The following is a 23,968-nucleotide window of genomic DNA, read 5'->3' on the forward strand; positions in this document are numbered from 1 at the left end:
GCTTCAAAAATCATAAAGTGGTTTTCATTTGTGAAGATTATCATGCTGAACAAAACCTGTGGGTATCATAAACTTTAGTTTATTTTCTGAAGTAATCCAAAAGCCAATGGAAAAATCCCATTGCCTTTCTGTCAAGCAAACCAGAGTGATGCTAACATCTGGCTTGGCCTACAAAATATATCATCCCTGCGGCTCTCTATGAATATGATGAGGAAATGATGGTGGTGATAAATTAATGTTTCAATATCCACAGTTAAAAACAATATTTTACAAATGTATATGATGATTTGAGATCAAATTATGTTTGCAACTGATTCTTTTATCAACAAACAAATACTACCAAATTTGAAAGATGTAAAACGATGCTTCCCATTTATATAAATATCTAAAACACATTTGTGAAATTCCGTGTATCAAGATGAGGATGACATACTTTTTGTTTTGGAGAAAAAAAGCCTTTTCCCAAAGGAAATTTCCTAGCGAATGAGTTGAAAAGCCATACAGAGCCAGAATTTTCCACCAGCACCTAAATGCAACATACATGAGTCTCAAAAAATATGCACAGGCAACATTTCAAAACCATATTTTATTATTAAGATTACTGGACTTTAAATTGGAAATATACATATAGAATAGTATTTGTTTTACATTTATTCAACTTGAGTGATATTTGTTTCTGGACAGGAGATAATATTCATCATATACATTAGTGTGTGATAGTGTTTGATCCGTGGGTTTGATTAAAACAATAATTTATCTCCATTGTGTAAAAGCAGCAAACACCTTTCCCTGCAGATTATGTTACTTGCACACATGCCAAAGAAACCTCCGTTTAAATAAAATGTGAGAAATCTACAACCACTTTGTTTCACATAGTAAATCAAAGTCTTTTTCCTCACAGAGCACAAATAAAGCTGATTGCACTTAAAAAAAAAACAAAAAAAACAGAGAACTATTTGTGCCCTGCCTCTTCATGTATGAACCACATGTTGAATGTGATGGTTTAATGTCTGCAGCTACAGCATTGCCTCACACTCGTGGCTCATATATTGAAGCGCTGGTTCCTGGTTTGGCCTGCGCTCCTCTCTCTGAGGTACATGTTGACATAGGAGGTTATAAGATCGTCCATCTTGTAACCCTTTTGAAAGAAGACACAGACATAAAGACAAGGAAATTAGAAGGACACACTTTAACTACAAAGACTTTACCACACGTCTAATGACAGAACTTACCAGTGATGTTTCACACAGGAATTTGCTTCCCTTGACCAAACTGCCAATAGTCATGTGAAAGTAGGTGCTTCCACTGCACCAGTTAGCTATGCGGTTGAATGGGTGATTTGCCAAAACATCCTTTACAAGAGAAAAGAAATGTTAATGGTGAGGAACAAGAAGAGGGTGTTTAGTGGTGATAGTTAGTGATAGTGATAGTTAATGACTATTTCTGATTGACTTTTTTAACCTTGGTTTTAGGGTGGATGATTGTGAGTCCTTGCTTGCTGATAGCAATTCGCACAATATCTGGGAAATTTGGCTCTGATGTTTGCTGAAAAGAGAGTTAGAAAGACAAATAAGAAAACTTTTCTTCACTGTTATCATGACCCATTGCTTTCTGTAGATGTGCACTTAGTGTGCAATGATGGCAGAGGTTGTATGTGACTGTTAAAGCGCTACAGCATCAGATAAATAAACCACCCACCTAACCAACCAAATGGACTGTAGATAACAAGATAAAACACCATGTGTCTGCATTCACTGCAGCTCTTACCTTCACCTCGAAGAAGGCACAGCCGAAGGTCGGCCAGCGACAGATCGCCTTCAGAAAAGCCAGCCTGGCTTCATCAACAGTCATACCAGCTTGTTTGTTATAATAACCAACAATACTCTGAAAATTCAAAGAAGGAAAATATCACAGAATGATACAACTCTCCTGTCTTGTAAAAGTGTTTGCGCTGCTTGTGACGAGGTTAATGATTTCCTAACACCCCCACAGCCTTCAGGCAGTATTCTCAGTGAGCTGAGATAGAGATCACAGGAGTGACATAATGGTGGTAGTGTTCATGTGAGCAATTCAAAGGACAGGTCTGGTGATAATCTGCATTTTTCTTATTGTTAACTATTCTATGAAAACATCAAACACCAACAAAAAACTTCATCATACTAACAAGTATTGTCTGTGTAGCCAAGTCATCCCTCCTCATGGGGTTGCACTCATTTGTCCATATGAAGTGTGACAGAAACAGTTGATGATGATGATGATGATGATGATGAGCTTTATTGTGTTGTGTAGAGGCTGAAAAAAGCCCCTCAGTGCTGACATTTCAAAGGCATGGGGGACAGAGTTTGACCATCCAGCCAACACTCGGGGTGAAGCACAGTGTCGCCTTTGGTCTTGCTACAAATTTAAGTCATCAGCCAGAACAAATGGACTCGGGGCTGAGATAACAGACTCATACAACCCCGCTGCGTCAGGGAACATTATAGGAAGTCATTCCTTCCCAGTGCAGTCAGACTCCATATCTACATCTCATTTCTATTTATACTTATACCTGTACGTATTTTTGCCTTTTGTCTCTGTGTTTTACTGTGTTTTATTGTACTTTTATTCAGCTGCTTTGACTTTTTAATTTCCCTCTGGGGATTAATAAAGCTATCTATCTATCTATCTATCTATCTCTCTATCTATAGGACTGCACTGTTGAGTATGAGCTTTTCACGTAATCTGTTGACTATAAGAATAATGCTAGACTTATTCTTTAGGGTTTACAGTAGGTTAAGAACTAAAGAGATGAAATCAAAGAATAGAAAGCCTGTCATACCTTCTTCCACTCATTTTCAGACATGGCCTTCAGTTGGTCAGCGGGCACAAGCTCCCTCAGCATCTTGGGAATCATGACCAACTGGCTCTTGTCATTGCTGACCTTTATCCTGAAGAGAAGCGCCGCAATGTTGACCATCTCATCTTTGGTGCAGACGTGGTAGCCTCTCAGGTACTTCGGCAGCTCCTGGAAGACAGAAGGATATTTTTAGTGTTTTATTTCAGATTTGTGCCCAAGTTTGACCTTTAAAGTTTCCTACTTGTTCATTAAAAATGACAAAAAATAACTGATTTCAGCCTGTTTATAGAGTTCAGTCTCCAACCAACATTCCCACAGGTCATGTTAGGTGCTATTTACACTATCTCATCTATATGTCAGGAGCATTGTGTTCATGGAAAGATGTGTCTTTCCTATTGTGTGGAAAAACTGATGGAGCCTGGAAAATGTGATGGTGACTGAGCTACAACATTCAAATGTACCTGAGGGAAATGGAAGATAAGATCGGCCTCTGTGTCTCTGCCAGGGATTACATTGAACCACAACTTCCTCATGAAGAACACAAGGTAGGATATGTTGACTGGCCCACCTGCACAACACACACACACACACACACACACACGCACACGCACACGCACACGCACACGCACACGCACACACACACACACACACACACACACACACACACACACACAGGTAAATACAGCGGACAGTCACATGTCTGACTGTCACTCTAACCAGATGATGTTTTGTTACCGTCTTTGATCCTCTTGGCTTTTTTGGACCAGTCAGTGATTTGTCTCAGGCTGTCAAAGAAGTAGTCTGCGTCATTCAAACTGAGCACCTGAAATAAACACAAATACAGATTTCTGTAGTCACACTGGAGTTTATAGTACATAGCAAAATATGATGTGTAAGGCGGAAAAATGTCAAATGAACCTTGTCATGTGTTTTGACAAAAATACTGAAGCCGTCTGCCGAGGCCAGGCCGAGCTTGTTGGTGATGTTCTGAATGAGATCCTTGATCCTGGTGCTGGTGGAAATCTCAAATACCTGTGATAAGATGAAAGGGACGAGTGTGAAGTGAAGATGTCACGTGTGAGTTTTAAAAAATAGCTTCTTAAAATGTTTTTTTATGTGTAAGTTGGTACCTCCTCTGTGTCGTTGGGGAAGTGGATTTTGTGGAAGATCTGGACGCTGTTCTGTTGGATGGCGTCTACCTCCACCTGGTGTGGCGGCAGCTTCCTGGGCTCCATCCTACACAATGACAGCAACTGTTGAGTCACACAGTTTGCTTTATTTTATCAGTTTGACACACGGGTTCGATGCGGAGCACGGGCTCTATCACAGAATCAAACACCACGCACCTGTGCTGATCAAAAATAAGCCTCTTGGACCTGCTGTCATTGTGTCAGTTGTACTGAATGTAAATCATATTTATTTATGGAGGAAGTCATGCAAATGCAGATGTTAAGTGTGGTCAACACACTGTGAAGGTGATGCAACACATTTGTATAAAGGGCACTGTTGACAGTGTAAGAACTGCTGCAGGCAATTTCAGCCTTAATCTGCTCAACCTGCCCTCACAGGACATAGAACAACAGGTCCACATAGCTAATTTCAGCTCTTATGAAGCCATTACCTGAGAAGAACATAAGGCAGCACAGCTTGACATTTCCTTTTCTCACCACACCACTCATGGTGTCATGTCGTGTCGTGGCGCCTGCTACCCCGGCTCAGAGTGTTGCAACTGCCTTGTGCTTTTCTACACGCAACATTAGCTGCTCTATAAATGATCCTGCCGTTGTTTGCACACAGCCTCTAATTGTTATTATGAAATAAGGGAGGAGCAGAAGCTTTCATCACACTCTTTTCATCTCATATACACACTTCTTCTTGAAGCACAGGGCGCTGTTGGTGGTGTGTGATGCAGTATGTTGACCTAACCTCAGAGAGCTCTGCAGCCGCTGCAGGCAGTCAGAGGCCAGCGGCTCTCTGCGGCGCGACTCCAGAAAGCGCTGAGTGTGCTTCAGAAGAGATTGGCTGGGAGGAAACAGGCCGCAGCAGAGCCACAGCAGCTGCCAGCCCTGCTCTATGCTGAACCTGGGGACAGACAAGGCGACATGAAAAAAATGATACAGTATGTAAGAAACTGTAAAGCCTATGAAGAAATGATGAGTCTTGGGTTGTATTTAAATCCACTCTCTTGAACCGAAACATGCGAGGGTGGCTCCATTTCACTTCCACTTCTGGAAGAAAACGTCAGAGCTCTTTTTTTTTTTTTTGTACCGTTTGCACTTCCTACTGTCTAAATAAAGAAAAGCACACACGGGAATAAAAGTTATAGTTGCTTAAATTCATGGGTCGGGTTTTGATTGAGCTTAAAATCTTTCTAGGGCAGCAACTAACAATAACTTTATTATCAGTTACTTGATGACGTTCAGTTTACAATGATATAAAACAGAGAGAAGCTGAAACCACAGAATATTTTTTAGAAAAAATACCAATACTCTCAATTTCAATTGAAAATCAAAACTGTTTCCTGTCAGACAATTTACAATCGACAATGACAGAATGGGCCCACACCCTCGAGCCACTGCCTCATTATCAAACTGATATGTGTTAAGTACAAATGTGCTAAAGCAAAGGAGGAAAGTGAAATGATATCATGAGTAAAATCAGTGGCTCTTCCCTCCATCACACCGGTTTTCGAAAGTACAGTTCATACAAACAACATGTTGCATTGTACAAATCTTCAGTCTTGAGTCCACAAGCATCTAGAAACCTGAGAACCTGAGACAGGGACACGTACCGGTTGTTATTGCTGGTCATCTGCTTCATAATCTGGCAATAGATCTCGTCCCTGAGCGCCTCGTTCTGAGTGGCGGTGCTGAAGATCTGGTCTGTGAGCTCCAGCGGACTCTGCATCTGCTTGGTGGGGTAATCTCCCATATATTTCAGGATGGGTACAGAGCAGTCAAGGAGGAACAAACATCCTGGTCTCATATAAAGTTTAAAAGAAGAAAAGCTCTGGCTGATGTTGTCAGCTGGTGATGCTGGGCTGCTTGCTGCAGTAAGAGAGCTGAGGGAGCTTGGTGGGTCAGATTGGTGGGTTAGGCTGAATGCTACCAGTGCTAGCTTTAGATTAGCTTAGGCAGGCTAGTTATCTTGGCTATGTTGATTAGTTTACTCAGCCACATCAAAGCTGCATCTTTGAGTTCATGGCCAAAGAGTGATCGCCTGCTGCAGAGGGCTGGGGTGAGTGTGTGAGTGCAGGCAAAGAGGGAGGGGACGCTGGAAAACACAGTGAAACCGTCTCTCTGTTGAGGGCCAACGCCATTTAGTGAGCCACCTGATGACTCTGCAGACTTCCCCTGCCAGCGTACATGCTACACTTTACACTCATCATATAGAAACTTTTTTTTGTTTTGTTTTTGTTTTTTAAGACAGGTCATGCAACATGATTCATGACTGAAACAGTAACTGATACCAGAGGGGTTGTAATAAAAAATAGGTGATGGTTGGACAGCTGAGCAGGTCACGACACTCAGATGAAACTGCCTGTCGAGACAGATGTGTCATCCACAAGTGGCAATCTCCACTGCTTAAAAAATGAAGCCGACATGGAGCTGCTAGAAGCTGCACTTCCTCAAATGGCCACTTGAGTCTGGCTCCAAAAGGGATTCAGTCCTCACAGACTCATGTAAAAATGTCCAACTTTATAGAAGAAATGAACATTTTTATAGCCTGGTACAAAAACGGTTTTGGTCTTTATGGCTAATTTCCTTCATATAACTCACCCATTTAAATTTCATTAAGGCTCAAATTTATGTATAAGTGAGGGCGTGTCACTTTGAGTGACAGGTGGGTGAGTGCATGCTCGCCACAAACTGGCATGCACCAAAGGCTGGGCTCCACGCACGCCCTACATCTTGGTTCATTTGTGGATTAGCAGGGAGGTAGACGGAGTGAGGCACTGCCAAGTTGGTGACAGCGGAGCAGCTCACTCTGAGCGTCTGAAACCGATGGTGATGTCACAGAGGCAACGTCCATCTTTATTTAAAGTCTATGATCAGCCAGTGAAGTTTAGGTAAATGTAGTGTATACTCTTTGTAAGGCCTGGTTAAGCAGCCAAGTATCTGCTCTTCAAGGACAGTTTAAATGTACATTGGGTCGGGGCTAGAGAATGGAGTCACCTGTGAGAGTCCTCAGTAGATTTACAGTGACACAGCCTGATACTCCCTGCAGAGACAGGTTAAACATCATGTAACACTGTTGCTGGGCTTCCAAAACTAAACCCTGTATATAGGTGAAAAACATGGTAAGAAATGGTACTGCTGGTGTAATTCTGGTATGTAGAGGATATCAGTGAAAGCCAGGCATGCTTTGTGGCTCAGGTCTGAGTTGCCCACCAGTTTCTTGAGGAGGGGCTGTCTGATTGGCTCTCTGGAGTTTGCCCACAGCCTCTCAGGAGCAGCGTTCCTTGAAATCACCTGACGGTTAACATCCTTCGAGGGCTGCCTGCAGGACAAATGAAACAAGATGCAGATCCCTGCAGTCAGTGTTGTTAAGCCAGCGTTTTCTTACCGACGTGTATCAAAGTAGAAGGTGTTTCCAGATACCTGAAATACTCCATGGAGAATTCCTTCAGCGTGGCAGGAGCCACTCTCCCCACTGTTCCTGTTTCCTTCTGGTTTGTCTGTATGATGGTCTTCCTCTGGTTAGGAGGCAGGTTGAGGAGGCTCTGAAATAAAGAGAACATGCACCACGTTTAACGCTCACAGAACCGGGGAACAAACCTTTTATCTGCAACAGACATGTCATTGACGTCTCCTTACCATGACCTCATAGGTGGGTTTACTGAGCGTTGGTAGGATCAAGATGGCCTCGGTGGGGACGGCTCCTGTTTGTTTTGTGCTCTCTATTTGGCCCTTTATCCAGCCATGCTGATGAGAAAACTCATTGTCTTTGATGATTAGAATGAGCTCTCCTTTCTTGAAGCTGAGGAGCGCGGGATCATCTGCAGAGGGATAGAAGAAATCAGTCAGTCAGCAATGAGCAAAAGTAATCAGTGAGGAGGGAAAGGGCAAGAAGGACGGATCAGTACGTCCCCAGGTTCTCTGACCTTGTCTGTCGACTTCCTTCAGGGCCACGGCATACTGAGATCGCTCTGCCAGTCCACTGAGGAACATGGTAACCAGCTCGGCCATGTCCTCAGCTGCTGATCCACTCAGAGTGAAGTCTCCCTTCAGTGTCAGCAGACACACCGCCTGTCCAGATGCTTTACCCTCCCTGGGTGGGCATCACAGCCCAGTCACAAACACAGTATTAAAACATATATATAACATTACATTGTAGTATCTGAAAATATGTTGGTTACACATGTTTAGGCATCACTGGCAAATTATACATTTTGTTAATTTTTAAAAGCAAAAGGAATAAACCCTGACCCTCAGAGCTCAAGCTCAGGAAAACACATGCAAATAGACAAAGCACAAGTAAATTCAGAAAACATCTTCATCAATTTGACAACATGTGAACAACAGGTTCACATGGATTTTTAAAGTTATTTATTCCAGTAGGAGAGTCAGGGAGAGAGGGAGAGGATGACATGCAGCAAAGAGCCACGGGTCAGACTCGAACCTGCAGCCGCTGTGGTTCATTGTACATGCTCTACCAGAGTCGCCCCCTCATCACTTTTTTTGTGTCCACTGGAAACACTTGCGTTGTGTTGTGAATATTTGCATCACACGTGGTTAAACTGATGATGATGTTTCCTGAATTTGCTCGTGCCTGTGTTTGCATGTGTTTTTTTAAAGTTGCAGTGTGTGGAGTTCTCAGGGCCACCGTAAAACACAACCTCTGCAGCTGTCTTACATTTCAATGTCATGATTAAGTTTTTTATTTAGTCTGCTGTTTAAAAATTAAACAGTAATTGTGGCATGTGCAAAAGTTTAGTAAAACACTCTTCATCAACTTAGGCCTCACTCAACTGGTTACGACACGTAAGTCAGGTCAAGATTTGTCTTTAGAAATTATGATGAAAAATTCTCAGATTCTACCAACTTTGTGGGAACACTCAGGAACCACTGGCTCCACTAAGCAACTGACTGAGGATCTGAAAATGAAGCTAACTGATGTCTACAAAGCAGCAGAGGCTATAAACAGATACCAAAGCGATTCCGGCTTGAATTTTCCTCTGTCTGAAGCGACTGTAGAAGTCAAGTCAAGATGTGGAAGACCAAGTGCACTTTCAGATAAGAGTGCACGTCTGCTGGGCAGAAAAACAAAACAGTCGCCCAAGTGAGTGCAAAGAAGCTGCAGGACGGTTCAGCAGAAACAAGAGTGAAAGAACAAGGTGAGAGAACACCTTGCCAGATGTTTATCAATATTCTGCTGAAGAAAGGAGTCCACTAAATATCAGCAGACCTCAAAATCCACCATGAACAAGAGACAACAAGAAACACAAGCTGAAGCTTTTGGAAAGGCCCTGTGACTCCAGCACCTTTGAAAATGCTGCCTAAGCCTAAAAATATCTCTGAATCTCAGAACCTGATGTGATCTTCAAGAAAGAGTGGGTGAAACTTCCCGGATCAAGAACAGAAAGAACCACAGTTGCTACAAAAGGTGTTAACAAGCTGTAACATCTGCCAAAAGGAGAGGTGAGGGTACTAAGTACTGACTTACAGGGTGCCCAAACTTTTGAAAATGCCACAATTACTGTTTCATTTTTCTTTCTATAATTAAACCCATGAAATAAACAGTGAGGTAACACTGGAAGAAAAGTTTGTCTTTCATGTCTTTTTGCTGCAGGGGTTGCATTTACTTATTTCCCTTTTTAAAACCAACAAACTATGTAATTTGCTTTTGCACACAAATGTCTAAAATGCTTCCTTTTCTGATTCTGCACCTGGAGCAACAATAACTGTCTCTACCTTATAGTATTGACTCCTGTCACTTCAGGGAAGGAGAGCTCCAGCAGCCTCTTCTCTCTTTCATCCAGGAATGTGATACCAGTCCAGTTTATGGCCACAATGAACTTGCTCTTTGGCAGAGGAGGACCTACATACATCCACAGAGAGAATGATAAGCCAAATAAATCATGACTCACGGGAGATATGATAGGAATCATGAGGTATGTTCCTGTTAATGTGTACAGCAAACAAACAATTAGCAAAATTGCTGATGATTTTTTTTTTTTAAATCAATCTACTAATCATTTCTAAATAAAGCATAGAGAGCTATTACTTGTTCCATTGGAGACTCCATTAAATGTGTTTGTTTTGTTAGCAGCCTGTAATTACCTCATTAATTAAATGTGAGGTGTTATGAGAAGAGCCAGTGCATGACTCAGAGCTCGCACTTATTGGACACCTCAGATGTATGTTTGTATTTTGCAAAATGATTGTTCACAAGCAAACAGAGGAGGAGGAAATGTTGCTCCTGACCCACTTATTCCCTGCTAATCAACTGCTTTGCTGGAGTCTTAACCCCAGTGGTATAATGTCTCTATAAATAGCCTCATATACTTCAGTCTGACATAGATACAAACAGCAGCAACAGCGAATTGCTCAAAGGGGTTTGGTTCACTGCTGATCGTTCAGAGTGTTTGTCTCTGTGCTGCTGAGGAAAGTGTAGAAATGTCTGTGTTATCCACGCTTGATCCTGAATCAACATCAAATCAGTTCAGCTCTGCTTAGTAACTTATTTCTACAAGAATCACGACCTCTTCTGTTCTATTGTCTTCTCCTGTCACCCATGGGTGCTAACGGCCTTGTGTACTGTCAGTATAACCAGTCTGTGTGAATTTAAATGAATGTAATTACAGCAGACCATAAATTGTTTCCACACACGACAAAAGAGAAGCAATGCCAACAGACATCTACCTGACAGTTTGGCCACTTCAAAGAACCTGGAGAAGAACATGGGCCACTTCTTCCGGGCGTAGTCGACCATCTCTGCCTTCACTGAATCCGTCTTCTCTCTTGAACTCAGATATGGACCCTTGTGTGGTTTAAGAACAACAGACGCAGTCATGTATAGATTGTGATCATTGACATCTCTCCGTGCTGAACCGTCTGATAAGTGACGGGACCGACCTCAGCGTGAGTGGTGCTGACCATCTGCACCCACTTGTCCTCTGACTTGGCCTCCAGCAGAGAGGTCTTGATGCTGTCCTGAACAGCTTGCTTCACTTTTTCTGGACTGCTGTCTGAGCCGTGCTGGATGTACAAATGTTTTGCAGCAAGCTCAACAAGCTCATCCTCCTGTAGTGAAGTGAAATGTGGGAAAAAGATTTTATTTAAGTGTATGGCTGGAGGTTTGGAGGATTCTTGTTGAAGATAACCATCGGTTTAAGTCCTGCACCTTTTCACACTGGTACTCTCCAAACTTCAGGCCGTGGATGATCTGCCTGTAGATGAGGTCTGTGCTGATCTTGTCCTCATCACAGTTGTGCCAGGGGGTGAAGATCTCCTTACGGAAGAAGAGACGCCAGGGGGCGTGCTGCTCCTGCCCTCCTCTCCTCTTCACTTCCTGCTCACACTGGGAGATTGCATCCATCACGTGCTCCCGGCCACTGCCCAGAGCCCACACCTTCAGGACAAGTCAGCAGCTGCTATAATTGATATCTAGACATACTCTCTACAGTAGATCAGTCCTTTCAGAATCCACCACCTGACAATAAATTCTTTCTTTATATAAAAGGTGTTTACAGAGCAGTGTTCAGAAACTTCAACATTTAATTTTGTCCTGGGTCTCAAAATGACGCCACTTATTCTCTACATGTTTATGTTGCAGGGTTTATTTGCATGTTCTAAAGTGATGATCAGCACACAAATGGCAGCTGACAGTAAACAGGCTGCAGCTGATGCACTGTGTATCTTGCTGGTATAAGCACTGCTAATCAATATCTAACACTTGAGGTTTGCATATTTGAAAAGTCTCATTTATGTCTTTAAAGACCAATAAATATAAACACGTCCTCTCTCGCCTCCCTCTCTCCCTCCCCACATCCTGTCTGTGTCTCTGCTACAGCGATCGAATGGGAAAAATGCCAACAAGAGGAAATAAAGAAAATTAGCTTGTCCAGAGTTAGATGAGAAGATTGATACCACTCTCATCTCAGTGAGGAATCATGAAGATATAGCCAGCAGACCGTTAGCTTAGCTTAGCATAAAGACTGGAAGTGGGGGAAACAGCTAGCCTGGCTCTGTCCTTGTTTTAAAAAAAATTTGTTTTAAAATGTTTTCAGAAAAGTATTTTTATATTTTCACAGCGTATATGATGTTTAAATGTGGGGCCTTTTGTAGCTATTACATAGATAAATCTGTTGATGGTAAATTTGAAGCATGTGGACTTAGCTGTTGTGACTCATACCTTCTCGTACAGAGCCACGTAGAGAGAGAAGCCGAAGGTGTCTTTGAGTTTGATTTTGTTGGAGAGGATTTGGCAGATCTCTCTGGAGGTAGATGCTGAGTCCACAGGCAGGTTTATTGAACGCCCATCCATCATTATCACAGACACTATCATGGGCTTTTTTGTCTTGGTTGCCTGTCATAGTACAGAGAAAGAAGTGTGAAGGGTCCTGTGACTCAAATGAAAGTTAAAAAACACACATTTTCTGGTTTAAAATATGTGTTTTCTTCTTTTTTGTAGAAAGTAGTCAGAGTAAAACCTGTTGACTGTGAGGTCTGTGGGTTATCCAGACTAAAATAAAGTGCTGTGAACACCTTAAAGAACATTTTACCTCCACTGGCATCAGACATCTCAGACATTCATATAAAAAATTAACAAATGAAACCCAAACTCTTTCTCTGTCTAGATACCAAGTGAGAAAATCTGCTTTTATTTTCATTACATATGTGTAAGACCATCATATGTCAATCTCAGTACCTGCAGCTCCAGCCAGGCTGGAGGCTCCCCTCTCACTCCATTCATCACTGTGCGCCGCAGCCTCTCTGCACAGTAGGAAGCGTAGCCTTCTGGAGCGGAGCGGATGAAGCTTTGCAGATACTGCCAAGACAAGAGATAAAAGGAAGCGAGCAAAACGTCACAGCCTGCAGCACACTGGTTATTTAATATATGACATATATATGTCCCTATATCAAGAGCGATGTCGTTATATATGTTAACTACAAGGTATTATATTATTATCACATATATACATATATGAAGACATAAGTTTATAACATTTGTATATGTACATGTATTAAAATATCTATATGATGAATTTTTATATAATAACATGTTGCAACCATATATGTTAATGTTATATATTTCATTTATAAATGCAAGTTTATAAAAAGATCATACATATAAAATCATATATGTTTATATTATATATGTTATATATTAATTTCTTGTTAATAATAAACCTGTCTATCTTCTCATTCAAGTGTTCTCAGACTTTTGTTACCCACTGTATATAATATCAATAAATATGGACACACTCTGGGATGGATATATGTTTATGTAACATATGTCAACAACATAAGTCTACATACATAGACAATCATATTTGTATGGGCTTGACATACAGTATATGTCAGTACATTTAATTATTATTTCTAAAATGTTTCATGTACATATATTTCATATATGGAAATATAAAGTAACAAATACAACTGTGGTTCTTACCCTTATGAAGCGCTCACTTGGAGGGAAAATGCCCAGACAGAGGGACAACAGGATCCAACCACGGAAGTAGCTGTTACGACTGTTGTTATCCTGAAGCTGTTTGCAGATCTGACAGTAAATCTCGTCCCTGGACAGACAGAGACAAATATCATATTGTTAGAGAGTTTTTAAAAAAGATTACTCAGAAGTATTAGTATTAGTATAAGTTTTAAAAAAGTAGCTTCTTTAACCTGAGGTCCTGTCTGACAATAGCATATCCCACAATGATGTGCAGTTTCTCTAGAGAGGTGAGCGGCCGCTCCAGGGTGGGTGCGTCTCCAACCATCTCCTCACTGTCCTCCTTCACAGCTGGCAGGGCGGGAGGCTTGGGCGCGTCAGTCAGATCCTCTGACTGTAAGAAAAAAAACATGAAATTATCATTTGTAAATTAAAACGAGGACTCATCACTAAGTTGAATTTGTTCGGCTTCCAGCTCACCTCCTCCATGATGATGGAGGGTTTCCTGAAACTGGCAGTGGATTTTGGGATTCCAGTTTCCTGAACAGTGGATGGTTTTCTGTTTCTTGACAGCAGGTCAGTGAAGGTGGATCCCTTCCTCGCTCGTGGACTTCCCTCTGGTACCGTGTATGCCTTTGGGTTTTGAGCCGTCTCACTGGGCACAGCAGAAGCCTTCCTGTTTCTTGTCAGTATGTCTGTGAAAATGGAGCTCTTTCTGTTCTGTGTCGGCTCCTCTGGGACTGTGGAAGGCTTTCGTTTATTTCTCAGCACCCTCTAAAACACACAAAAATGTCATTTTAAAATTAATATTATCTTACAAAATCAGGAAATATTCCAAATGGATTATGTCTTTGGCTTTGTAAGGACATTTACCTGGTCCAGGCCCACCATGTGGCTGAGACGTCTGTCCTTTCTGGAGAGCAGGTCCTGTGGCAGAAGGCGTTCCTGTGTCGGGGCTCCCTGCAGCTTGACCTGCTTCTTTGGCTCAGGAAGGTCTCCCATGAACCTCAAGATGATCCACCACACTGTGAGTGAAGCCTGGGGAAAACGCAACAGAAATAGTGTTGTGATTAAATGAAATAACAAGACAAAAAACGACTGTAATGATGAACTCTAGTGGTCTCACGAAAGCACCTGAATATCTCCCTCATCCTCATGGTAGAGTAAGGGCTGCCGCAGCCTTTGACGGATGTGGGTGTGAGTCGCTGCACCCTGGAAGTACATGGAGGCAAACTTGGAGAAGGAGTACTCATCCAGGTCATCGTAGTCTTCTTTGGGAAGATCCTCCTCCATGGGGAGGTCGTCGATGTCTATCTCCTCCGTAATCATCTTTTTCCCTTCAAAATTCTGAAAGCAGACACAGACATTCCGTCACCGACTGTCTGAAAAGAAGACTAAATGTCTCTGCGTAAAACATTTGGTTCCCAAACCTCAAATCCCACAGGTGCTTTTCCCTCCTGCCCTCCAATAATAGGGGGCAGGAAGCCAAAGATGGTGTCCACCATCTCCTGGTCTGTGATGGATTCTGACTGAGCTTTGGCCTCCGTCTCTCTCTTCTGCCGCAGCACTTCCTCCAAGTGTCTCTGTCTCTCCAAAATGGTCCGCTGCTCCTCTTCTTTCTCTTTAGCAGAGAGGTACATCTGAAAGAAGGGGTGTTTGTAACGTAGGAGTACACCAGACAAATAAGGTTAGCAACTACTGCTCTACCACAAAAAACCAGGAGAGATTTTAACCTTCTCTTATACTTGTGACCAGAAAAATTACATCATAATTCATGAGAGTGAACTTACATCTCTCTTCATTTTTTTGAGAGCTTTTCTTGCCAGCGCACCTCTGGTGTGTGCCTGCAGGAGGATCACAGCATCTCTCTTACGCTTCCATTGCTTCCTGGCCAGGTATCCTCTGGCTTGGGTCTGCAGCACGATGGCTGCCGCCCTCTTCTTCTTATAATGGAGGTGGAGTTGGCGAGAGCGAACCTGCGCCTGCAGCCTGGCAAAGCCCAGCTGGACCTGCATGGAGAGCATAACTGAGAGTTTTTTGGAAGCAAGGCCTGAATTTTCACTTAGATAAATGCTGATATATCAAACAGTGTCTCACCACTTTGTACAGTTTTCTGCCTTTGTGTCCTCTCCAGTATTTCTGAATGACGAGAGCGGCGGCCTTTTTCCTCAGGAACTCTCTCCTATAGAAGAAACGTACAGACATGTAGCTGAAAATCACACCAACAAACAACAGATATTAAAGATGATTTTTTTTCAAACCTGTATTTGTAGCCTCTCAGGACTTTCTGGATCAAAAGTGCTTTCAAGTTTAGTTCTTTTATACGCTCCAGTTCAAGCATTGTATCATGGATGTCCTGAGAGAAAACAATAGTGAGTATTATTTTATTATTTCATACATAAAGTAGAGAGAATTGAAAGTTTATAGAATTGGACTGATTCAATTTGAGCAACTAGAATATTGTTTTTTGTAATAATGGAGGTTTGATGTTTCTATTTGAATCTGTAAACCCCTTCTAAATCATATGTACATACTGTATATGTACATATACATATATATAAATTAAATTTTTGTACATACATACATTTAATATATACATTACGTGTGTGTGTGTGTGTGTGTGTGTGTGTAACAACAGGTTGTACGTAAAAAAGGCAGCACCTTCAGGAATATCTTTGTCTTGCCAGTCTTCCAGTCGCCCTCTCCAGCGAGCACAGTTTCACAGATGCTTTCACAGCATTTCTCGTTACTTTCCTGTTAGAATGAGAAAAAAAACATCAAACAAACACAGCAAGAGAAGAAGAAAAAAGGTGTCAGGTGAAAATTATCACGTTAAAACTTCCAACTCACTGTTTTGGGATCACAGACGGACGTTTTCAGAAGAACTCTGTAGCGTTCCAGAAACTCGCTGAAGGTGTAGCGTACGGGATACCCAGCTTTCCGGATCCTGATGGTCTCCATCATACCAGAGTAGCGGAGCTGACGGATGCACAGCTCTCTGTCGAACAGCTGGGACACAGGAGCGTGAAATCTGATTTACTTACACCAAATTGTTTCATCCTTTTTTTGGTAAACATGAAAACAAGTTGGATTTTTGGTTGAGTGAATACAGCTTCGTTCCTCACCATGGGCTTCTTGTAGTCATTGGGTTTAATGCAGCGGATGAAATAGGGCTGGCACACAGTCAGTGTTTTCATCAGGGAATCCAGAGACTGGCGGAACTGGCCAGTCAGAGTTGCTACGTGCTTCTTGCCGTCAGCTGCTTGCTGTCAGACACAAACAAACATCACACAGTGTAAGTGATTACATACAATCACGGTGTCTGTCCAGCTGGTGACAGCTGCATCTGATGCTGAAGCCAGACGCTGCACTGACCCGGATGCTGGTCTTGGACGTGACGATGGTCATCTTCGGGTTGGTGCTGCTCTTGATCGCACTGGAGACCAGCTCTTTATGAAACACCTGTTTGAGGAGTTTGTTGGTTGAGGTTTCCACCAGCTGAATCAGGTCTGAGCTGAGGGTGTCACGGTTCTTCTCAAGGAAACCTCAAAACAAAGACAGACACGATTAGAACATCACAGAGGATGTGCAGAGATGGTTTGCTGCTTTAGGCAGCCATAGAGTTACCTTTTGAGTCGTAGTAGACAACTCCAGCAAAATGCTGGATTCCAAACTGTGTCTCATAGTTGTTCTTGGGGGGAATGTAGACCTCCCCCTTTCCATGGACCTGATTCATTTTTTGGAGCAAAGTGGTATCTGTGCCCTGAATATAAACAAAGAGTTAAAACCTGCTTTGATTTGTCACAACCTACAGTTATAAGGTACAAAGAGGATAGAGACCTTGGGGAAGTTGCTTTCCTCATCAATAAGAGCCAGCATATTCATGGGTTTATTGGCCAGTATGTCCAAGGTGCGTTGGTTGTCTGTGTAGTCAATGCGCTCCCAAACAATGTTTTCACGTGTGTACTCCTCCTGCTCCAGCTTGAAAACATGCCTGACGAAAAACTGCTGCAGCTGCTCGTTGGCATAGTTGATGCAAAGCTGCTCAAAGCTGCAGCAGTTCAACAAATCCAACAGAAGAAGAACAAATAAATAACATGTAAAAAATGTCCTGTGTCTAAAAACAGCAACAACAAGGCTCTAATACCAGGAAAACTGTTAGGATCACCGACCTGTTTTTGCTAAAGTTCTCAAAGCCGAAGATGTCTAACAAGCCTATTGACTGCTGGACCTCACTGGGAGACTCAGGCAACTTGTAGATGGCACCGTTGATTTTGTCCACGATCCAAATGAAGAGCTTTCCATAAATAGCCTGGAGAAATAATAAAGACAACACCATTATAAATACACATAAAACCACACTATTGACAAAGTAACATTAAATATCCAAATGTTTAAAATGTACAATACTTATAATTTGTGTGTATTGTGACAATATTAGTCATAATAAACTTAAACTTCAGCCTCCACTGTTTTGGACATTGCTATAATCTCTATTTGATATTAATTGATCATTTAGAGGCTGTGTAAAAACTTAAGGTAGATTTCTGTTTTGTTATTGTTTATTGGAACTTGACCAAAAAAAAAAAAAAACAAAATTAAAACTGATCAATCAAATGAAAACTTATCCTAAAGCAATTTCATAAAGCTACCAAAAGGACAAAAATGTCCACTTGACCAACACTTTGGTTCATTTTCATGTGCCAACAAGAGATGTCTGAATTATTGTTGATTGAGCTCAAAGTTAGAGGTTTCAATGTGCTTTAAGTGGATTTTGTTACTGCTGGACAGAGCCAGGCCAGTTTTCTCTGATTCCAGTTTCTGTGCTAAGCTAAGCTAACAGGCTACTGCTAGCTGTAGCTTCATATTCAACAGACAGATGTGAGAGTGGCATCGCTCTGCCAGAAAAATTGAGCTTATTCTCCAAACTGTTTTAATGCTAATGCTAACATAGCATAGCAACATGCCAGCATTAGCAAGAGTAGCATGTTACCTGATAAAATGTAAAGTCCACCATGCTAACACAAAAAACAGAACAACTGAGTATGTAGAGCTTAGTCTGGTGAGAAACGAGCCTTTTTCACTGCAGATACTCGGACTTGTCACAGTAACAAAATCACAGGTGTTACTAACAGCATTAAGGATGGCTCTGTCCCCTACAAGTGAGTCAGCATGAGAAACATCAGCCATCATCCATTTTATTGTTTACACATGTGATGTGTCAAAATGTCTTAAATGAAAAGGCCTGTGTGGATCCAGCTCAGTATCAGAGGTCCAAAAATGGCCACTGTACAGGCATAACAACGCTTTTTTTCTTTTTGTCCCTCATAGTTGGTGGTAAGAAAATAAGAAATGAATTAACTTCCTCAATTTTTCATCCATCTCACTGTCTTGTTTTCTGTTGTCTAACGAGGATCACAGCCTCACAGGACATCTTTCCTAAGTGCTTTAATTTGTTTTGTTAAAATGAGCTGCATTTATTTCTTTCAGTAAATCTCCTCGTCAAGTGTGACTTAGTTACTTTGACAAAGGCGTCCCTGCCATCCACCGCCTGGGCAGAGGTCAGGCGTTTGGTCACACTCTCCCTGGTGGTCATGAAGGAGCGCTGCGTCAGACTCTTCTCCAGCTCTTTGGGATCCACCTGAGGTAACGGGACACGCGCAGACAGACGTGGTCATCTCTGCTCTTTTTATTTACGTTTATAAAAGACACAAAAAATACTCTCATACCTCTAAAAGTTGGCTGGCCATGCTGAAATGGGTTGATGAGGGGATGTCACAGCCCTCCAGGTTATTTACTATGGTGCCTGAAATTACCCAAGAAAAATGTTCCATATCTCAAAAGATGCAATTTTTTCACACATCTGAGAGTGATATTATTTACTATTTACATACATATCCCATTGTAATGTGCTGCGCTTACTCTCAAAGTCCACGTTGCCCACGTGGAGGATGGCAGCGAGCAGTTTGGAGATTTCCCAGGAGTCATTCTCTGTGAAGGTGAGGATCTTCAGAGCTGAACGGAAGTGGGCGTACTCCTTCATATCATCACGTCCCTCACAGCTGGTGCAGTTACCCTGGTGACAGCATCACATGGCTTGAAGCTAAATATGACCTCTTATCTGGTTACCTGTGATTTTCATTCAATGCATTTATCTTCATAGTCCATCAACAATGACAGAGTTTTATTCAAATTTCACAGTTAATCTAAATTATGTCATTACCATGGTCAGATAGTTGTACTCAGCAGCGCTCCCAAGGGACAGGATCTTCTTCTGCTCCGCTGACATGCCCATCAGCATGTAGTAAAAGATATGGTAGTTTCTTTCCTCAGGTGCCTGCGCATGAAAACACAAGTTCTTTAGCAGAGGAAATGACTGGTGCCACTCTGCTGCTCCTGGGAGTATTCAGCTGACTGATTTGCCCACCTGACGACAAACTCTGGACTTTTCCAGCAGGTACTGCTCGACGCGGGCCCCTTCAATGGCCCCGCCCTTGGTGAAGTTGACGTCAATGTACTTCCCAAAACGGCTGGAGTTATCATTGCGGATGGTTTTGGCATTACCAAAAGCTGAGAGGGAAAATGTATGTTTGATCAAACAAAGGAGGATTCAGCTGATTATGAAGATTTCCTCAATTCGGTGGTCTGCTCATACCCTCCAAGATGGGGTTTGCTTCAAGAATCTGCTGCTCGATCCAGGAGTGCTGTCCGCTCACAGCTGCCAGGAACTGCAACATCAGCTTGGTGCTCTCAGTTTTCCCTGCTCCTGACTCTCCACTGATGAGAAAAGTAAAGAATTATTTATCATGTATATTCTCCCCTGGAAAGATTTTTGACCTTCTAATGAAAACCTCTGGTTTAAACCACCATCAGTCTGGTTTCAGTCCTGAGCATTGGACCATCTCAGCTGACTCTTGTGGTGCAGAAAATCAAAAGATATTTCTAAAGTACCTCACAGATTTTCTTTTTGACAAATCTGCCCTTGGCTGGTTCATAAATTATTACAGAACAATTACAATAACGTTGTGGCTAATGTGTGCAACCTAACCTTTGCAGCATTAACAAAGGGGTTCCACAAGGATCAGTTTTAGGTCCTGTTCAATTCACAGTTTATATCAAAAACCCAAGCTTGTATATCAACAACTGTCTATTCCCTTTGCATGTAGATGACACTGTTTTATATTTTACAAATGCAAACATGTGTTACTGTGTTAATGTACCAGAGCAGAGTTTTGATTCTTTACAAATAGCATTTATTTATAAAGCACTGATTAAAAAGCTGCGTACATGTCTATCCAACCCTCAGAGTATTGAGATTGTGTGTACACCCCACACTTGCATGATGCAGTCTGCTTTTAAAAATCCTAGGATCAAAATTTCCTTTGGCCAATTATCTTCAAGTTACATTTTGCACCTTGCAAAGGGAATCATCTAAATACTCAAACAAGTTACTACAAATTTGTGTCAATCATCAAAACATTATCACCAGTTGAATGTGAATGTTTTAATTGATAACTTTGTCATTGTTATCGTTTATTTTTGTTTTGTTCTGTTCTTAATCTAAATATGTTACTACCAATTATTTCTCTGTTGTAGCTTTTTTGTTTTATTTTTTGATGGTTTGAAATTCTATTTGCCTTGTTGTTCAGAGTTAGATGAGAAGATAGATACTGCGTTCATGTCTGTGTGGTAAATGTAAGGCTGCAGCCAGTGTAACAGACATAAGAGCGATATCAGTCTCATCTGATTCTCCTCCAGAAATCAAACAAGTGTATTTCCCAAAATGACAAAGTGTTTCTTTAACTCTTGAGTTAAAGAATAAAATCATGTGGCTGCTACTTGTCAATTACTTGTAAATAATGTGATGTAATCACAGATCCTGTTCTCTGTGAGTTCTCCCTGTATAAATAAAGGTTCCAGTCAGTCAATCAATTATTTGCCACAGTGTAAATAAAACTGAATCTGAGGCCGTCTCTGAACATCCCTGCAGCCTCTCAGCACACAAAATCAGACCTGATGACACAGCACTGGTTCTTTTGGTTGCGGCGCATGTTGAAAAAGCAGCTGTCGGCGATGGCGAAGACGTGTGGCGGCAGTTCACCCAGCCGTCGATCTGTGTACATGTGCACATGGTCGGTGGTGTAGATGGGCAGCAGCTGGTAAGGGTTGACTGCAACCAGAATGGAGCCTGTGTATGTCTTTAAACAGAGAGGGTCATTAACTATCACACAGTGGCACATTTGACAAGTGTTTGTGTGTGAACACACGAGAACAAAAAAGTTATGGTGGTGTAAGTACAACATCAGGCTGGTGATCCCCAATGACCCCTTGTTTAGTCATGGAGGCAATGCACGAGACATGTTCTAAATGTACTGCATTGAGTTTAAACGTTTCATGGATGGATTATAATGATAAAACACTGCTTTAAACACTGTGGCTGATGATGTGATTGTCAAAACAAAGAAATATCAGTGTTGGTAAATTTGGCCGCCAGCATTCAACAGAAGTATTTATAAATTAAAATGCCCTGATTCATAAGTGAACGCACAGAGCTGAGCTTTGATACAGTGACACAGAAACAGTGGGACGTTCTCTTCCAACAGAGGCTCATTCGTCTCTATGGAGACAAACAGCACTGTGATAAACTGCAGGGCAAAGTCTAAGATAGAAAGCTATTTGCAGCAGGGGAAGACACCAGAGGAGTAAGCATTCCCACTGTGGGTTATGGAGATCATAAAACCAGGTGGTTGAGAGTGAATCCAGGAATCAGAAACCTACATAGATGATGCCTTCTTTGTGTCGCACCAGGAGGTTCCTGAGGAGACCCGCCTCATGCAGATCCCCCAGCCTTATCATGTCATCCACACCCTTCACAGAGGTGGGGTGCATGGGCCGGATGCTACCCTCCGTCTTCTTGTTGATCTTGTGCTCCTGTATGTATGTTATGACACAGTTGACATTATATAGGAGGCTTACTCTCATTTTCCTGTACCCGACAGATGTAAACTGTTACGGGTTTTGTACCTTTCCTTCATCGTCGATCAGCTGAAGCTGTCCTGTGTCTGTTAGCTTGACCTCCGCCCCGATCGGCACCCCAGCACCAGAGTCCACCCACACAAAATCTCCCTAGGTTTTGAAAAGAGAAGTTGTATTAAAAAATAACCAGCGCTGAAAGGCCTGAGATGACAGTCAGAGCATGATGGATTTTAAAATTAAGAGTACACATGACAGAGATTCATACCTTACTCAAATGCAGCATGGTACACACATAGATCAAGTCTGTAAAAAAAGATGACAACATTAATACTCCAATTCAGACTCAGCACGGTTATTTACTACTAACATACACCTGCAAGAAAACTAATATTCATTCAATCAGGTCTATTTAGTTCACTTCAGTAGGTATTAATTGTGTGGCCTCAACTTGATATTTATGGCAACATACTGTAGATAAGAACAGAATAAACATCAAGCTAACGCCTTGGATACAGTAACATAGTGAGTGTGATCACAGAGGTGATGATATAGTTGTGTGTGTGTCATGTCAGATCTTACCTGAGCTCTTCTTTGGTGGAAGCCCCTGCTGCTGCTGCTGCTGCTGCTGAGGGAACTTTTCCTTGAATAACTATGAAGCAGGAAGAAGAGAGATTTCCAAGCAAACACCCCTTTATGGCCCTTTGACTTTGCTCCTGCAAAGGTAGAGCCACCCATTGTCACTAAGCACCAGGCTCACAGCATACACTTAATATCATCACAGACAGCAGCAATCAGACTAGAACCGCTGCTAATTAGCTATTAAATGTCTGGTGTAATGGTGAAATACAGATCACTGAAATGTGTCAAAGTTATAAACGTTCTGTCACTTTGACACAAGTCTGGAAACTAAATGAACAAGACATGGAAACGTTTAAGAATCTCTCCCTTTGCTCATTTTCTTCTTTGAAACGCTGAATAATGCTGAGCACCAGACAGAGACATGCTCTTTACAAACAGACCCTCAGTCAGGTGGTGTCAGAAACTGATACAGAGGGAAAGTTAATAACCTAAATAACCTGTAACTCACTTTGACTGATCAACAAACCCACACGTCATACGTCAAGTACTGCCAACGCATTAAGGTGCACTTGGAGGCAATCATGTTGTAAACAGCAGATAGTAGAGGAACAACTGCGATGTGACCATACAGCTCATGCCAACCGTTGTAGCTGTGGGGAAAATTCATTATATTGAGGTCAGACCGCACCTCAAAGACACACTGACTTCCACAAGTAAAACCTTAAAAGATGTAAATCCAGACTGTCAAGTCTTTCTTGAAGCGCAGATAAAAATGAGGCTTGTACAGCAGGGATCATCTGAGTTATACTGTTGCTTCCTCACATTTTACAACAAAGAAATACAATGATATGCAAAGGTCAATGTCTGAGCTCCTTCTGAGGATTCATGATACTGGCTCTTCACCTTGCAGTCTCACCATCTGTCCTCAGGTGTGGTCTGTGTGCCTGACACCACACAGCTAAA

The 23,968-nt window shown here is 42.0% G+C and overlaps 1 protein-coding gene across 2 annotated transcripts; it reads right to left on the minus strand.

Moving 5' to 3' along the window:
- Positions 1 to 567: 567 nt before the first annotated feature.
- LOC139626713 (unconventional myosin-VIIb) lies at positions 568 to 23,048 on the minus strand. Of its 2 annotated transcripts, XM_071487157.1 has the most exons (48): positions 23,006 to 23,048; positions 22,692 to 22,729; positions 22,475 to 22,576; positions 22,229 to 22,381; positions 21,464 to 21,648; positions 20,106 to 20,227; positions 19,878 to 20,020; positions 19,674 to 19,787; positions 19,373 to 19,526; positions 19,180 to 19,256; positions 18,972 to 19,091; positions 17,623 to 17,762; positions 17,291 to 17,501; positions 17,078 to 17,213; positions 16,826 to 16,995; positions 16,576 to 16,716; positions 16,301 to 16,459; positions 16,112 to 16,204; positions 15,712 to 15,806; positions 15,548 to 15,632; positions 15,241 to 15,459; positions 14,881 to 15,090; positions 14,585 to 14,797; positions 14,324 to 14,488; positions 13,931 to 14,224; positions 13,684 to 13,844; positions 13,454 to 13,580; positions 12,710 to 12,829; positions 12,194 to 12,367; positions 11,183 to 11,410; positions 10,915 to 11,082; positions 10,702 to 10,819; positions 9,751 to 9,877; positions 7,941 to 8,107; positions 7,654 to 7,835; positions 7,438 to 7,559; positions 7,182 to 7,336; positions 5,628 to 5,781; positions 4,763 to 4,918; positions 3,967 to 4,072; positions 3,755 to 3,868; positions 3,572 to 3,659; positions 3,298 to 3,404; positions 2,819 to 3,004; positions 1,768 to 1,884; positions 1,462 to 1,545; positions 1,233 to 1,352; positions 568 to 1,138 (listed from the first exon to the last, which is right to left on the minus strand). In XM_071487157.1, exons 2-48 carry the CDS (start codon positions 22,707 to 22,709, stop codon positions 1,043 to 1,045), a joined length of 6,696 nt encoding a protein of 2,231 aa, XP_071343258.1. In that variant the 5' UTR covers positions 22,710 to 22,729; positions 23,006 to 23,048; the 3' UTR covers positions 568 to 1,042. The 2 variants fall into 2 exon arrangements, with proteins under 2 accessions (XP_071343258.1, XP_071343259.1); XM_071487158.1 differs by lacking the exons at positions 18,972 to 19,091; positions 19,180 to 19,256; positions 19,373 to 19,526; ... (6 more) ...; positions 22,692 to 22,729; positions 23,006 to 23,048 and adding an exon at positions 18,444 to 18,591.
- Positions 23,049 to 23,968: the final 920 nt, after the last annotated feature.

This window comes from Trachinotus anak, unplaced genomic scaffold (assembly GCF_046630095.1).
Source record: "Trachinotus anak isolate AG129_WGS33_773 ecotype Australia unplaced genomic scaffold, CSIRO_AGI_Tana_v1 ptg000010l, whole genome shotgun sequence".
Lineage (NCBI taxonomy): Eukaryota > Metazoa > Chordata > Actinopteri > Carangiformes > Carangidae > Trachinotus > Trachinotus anak.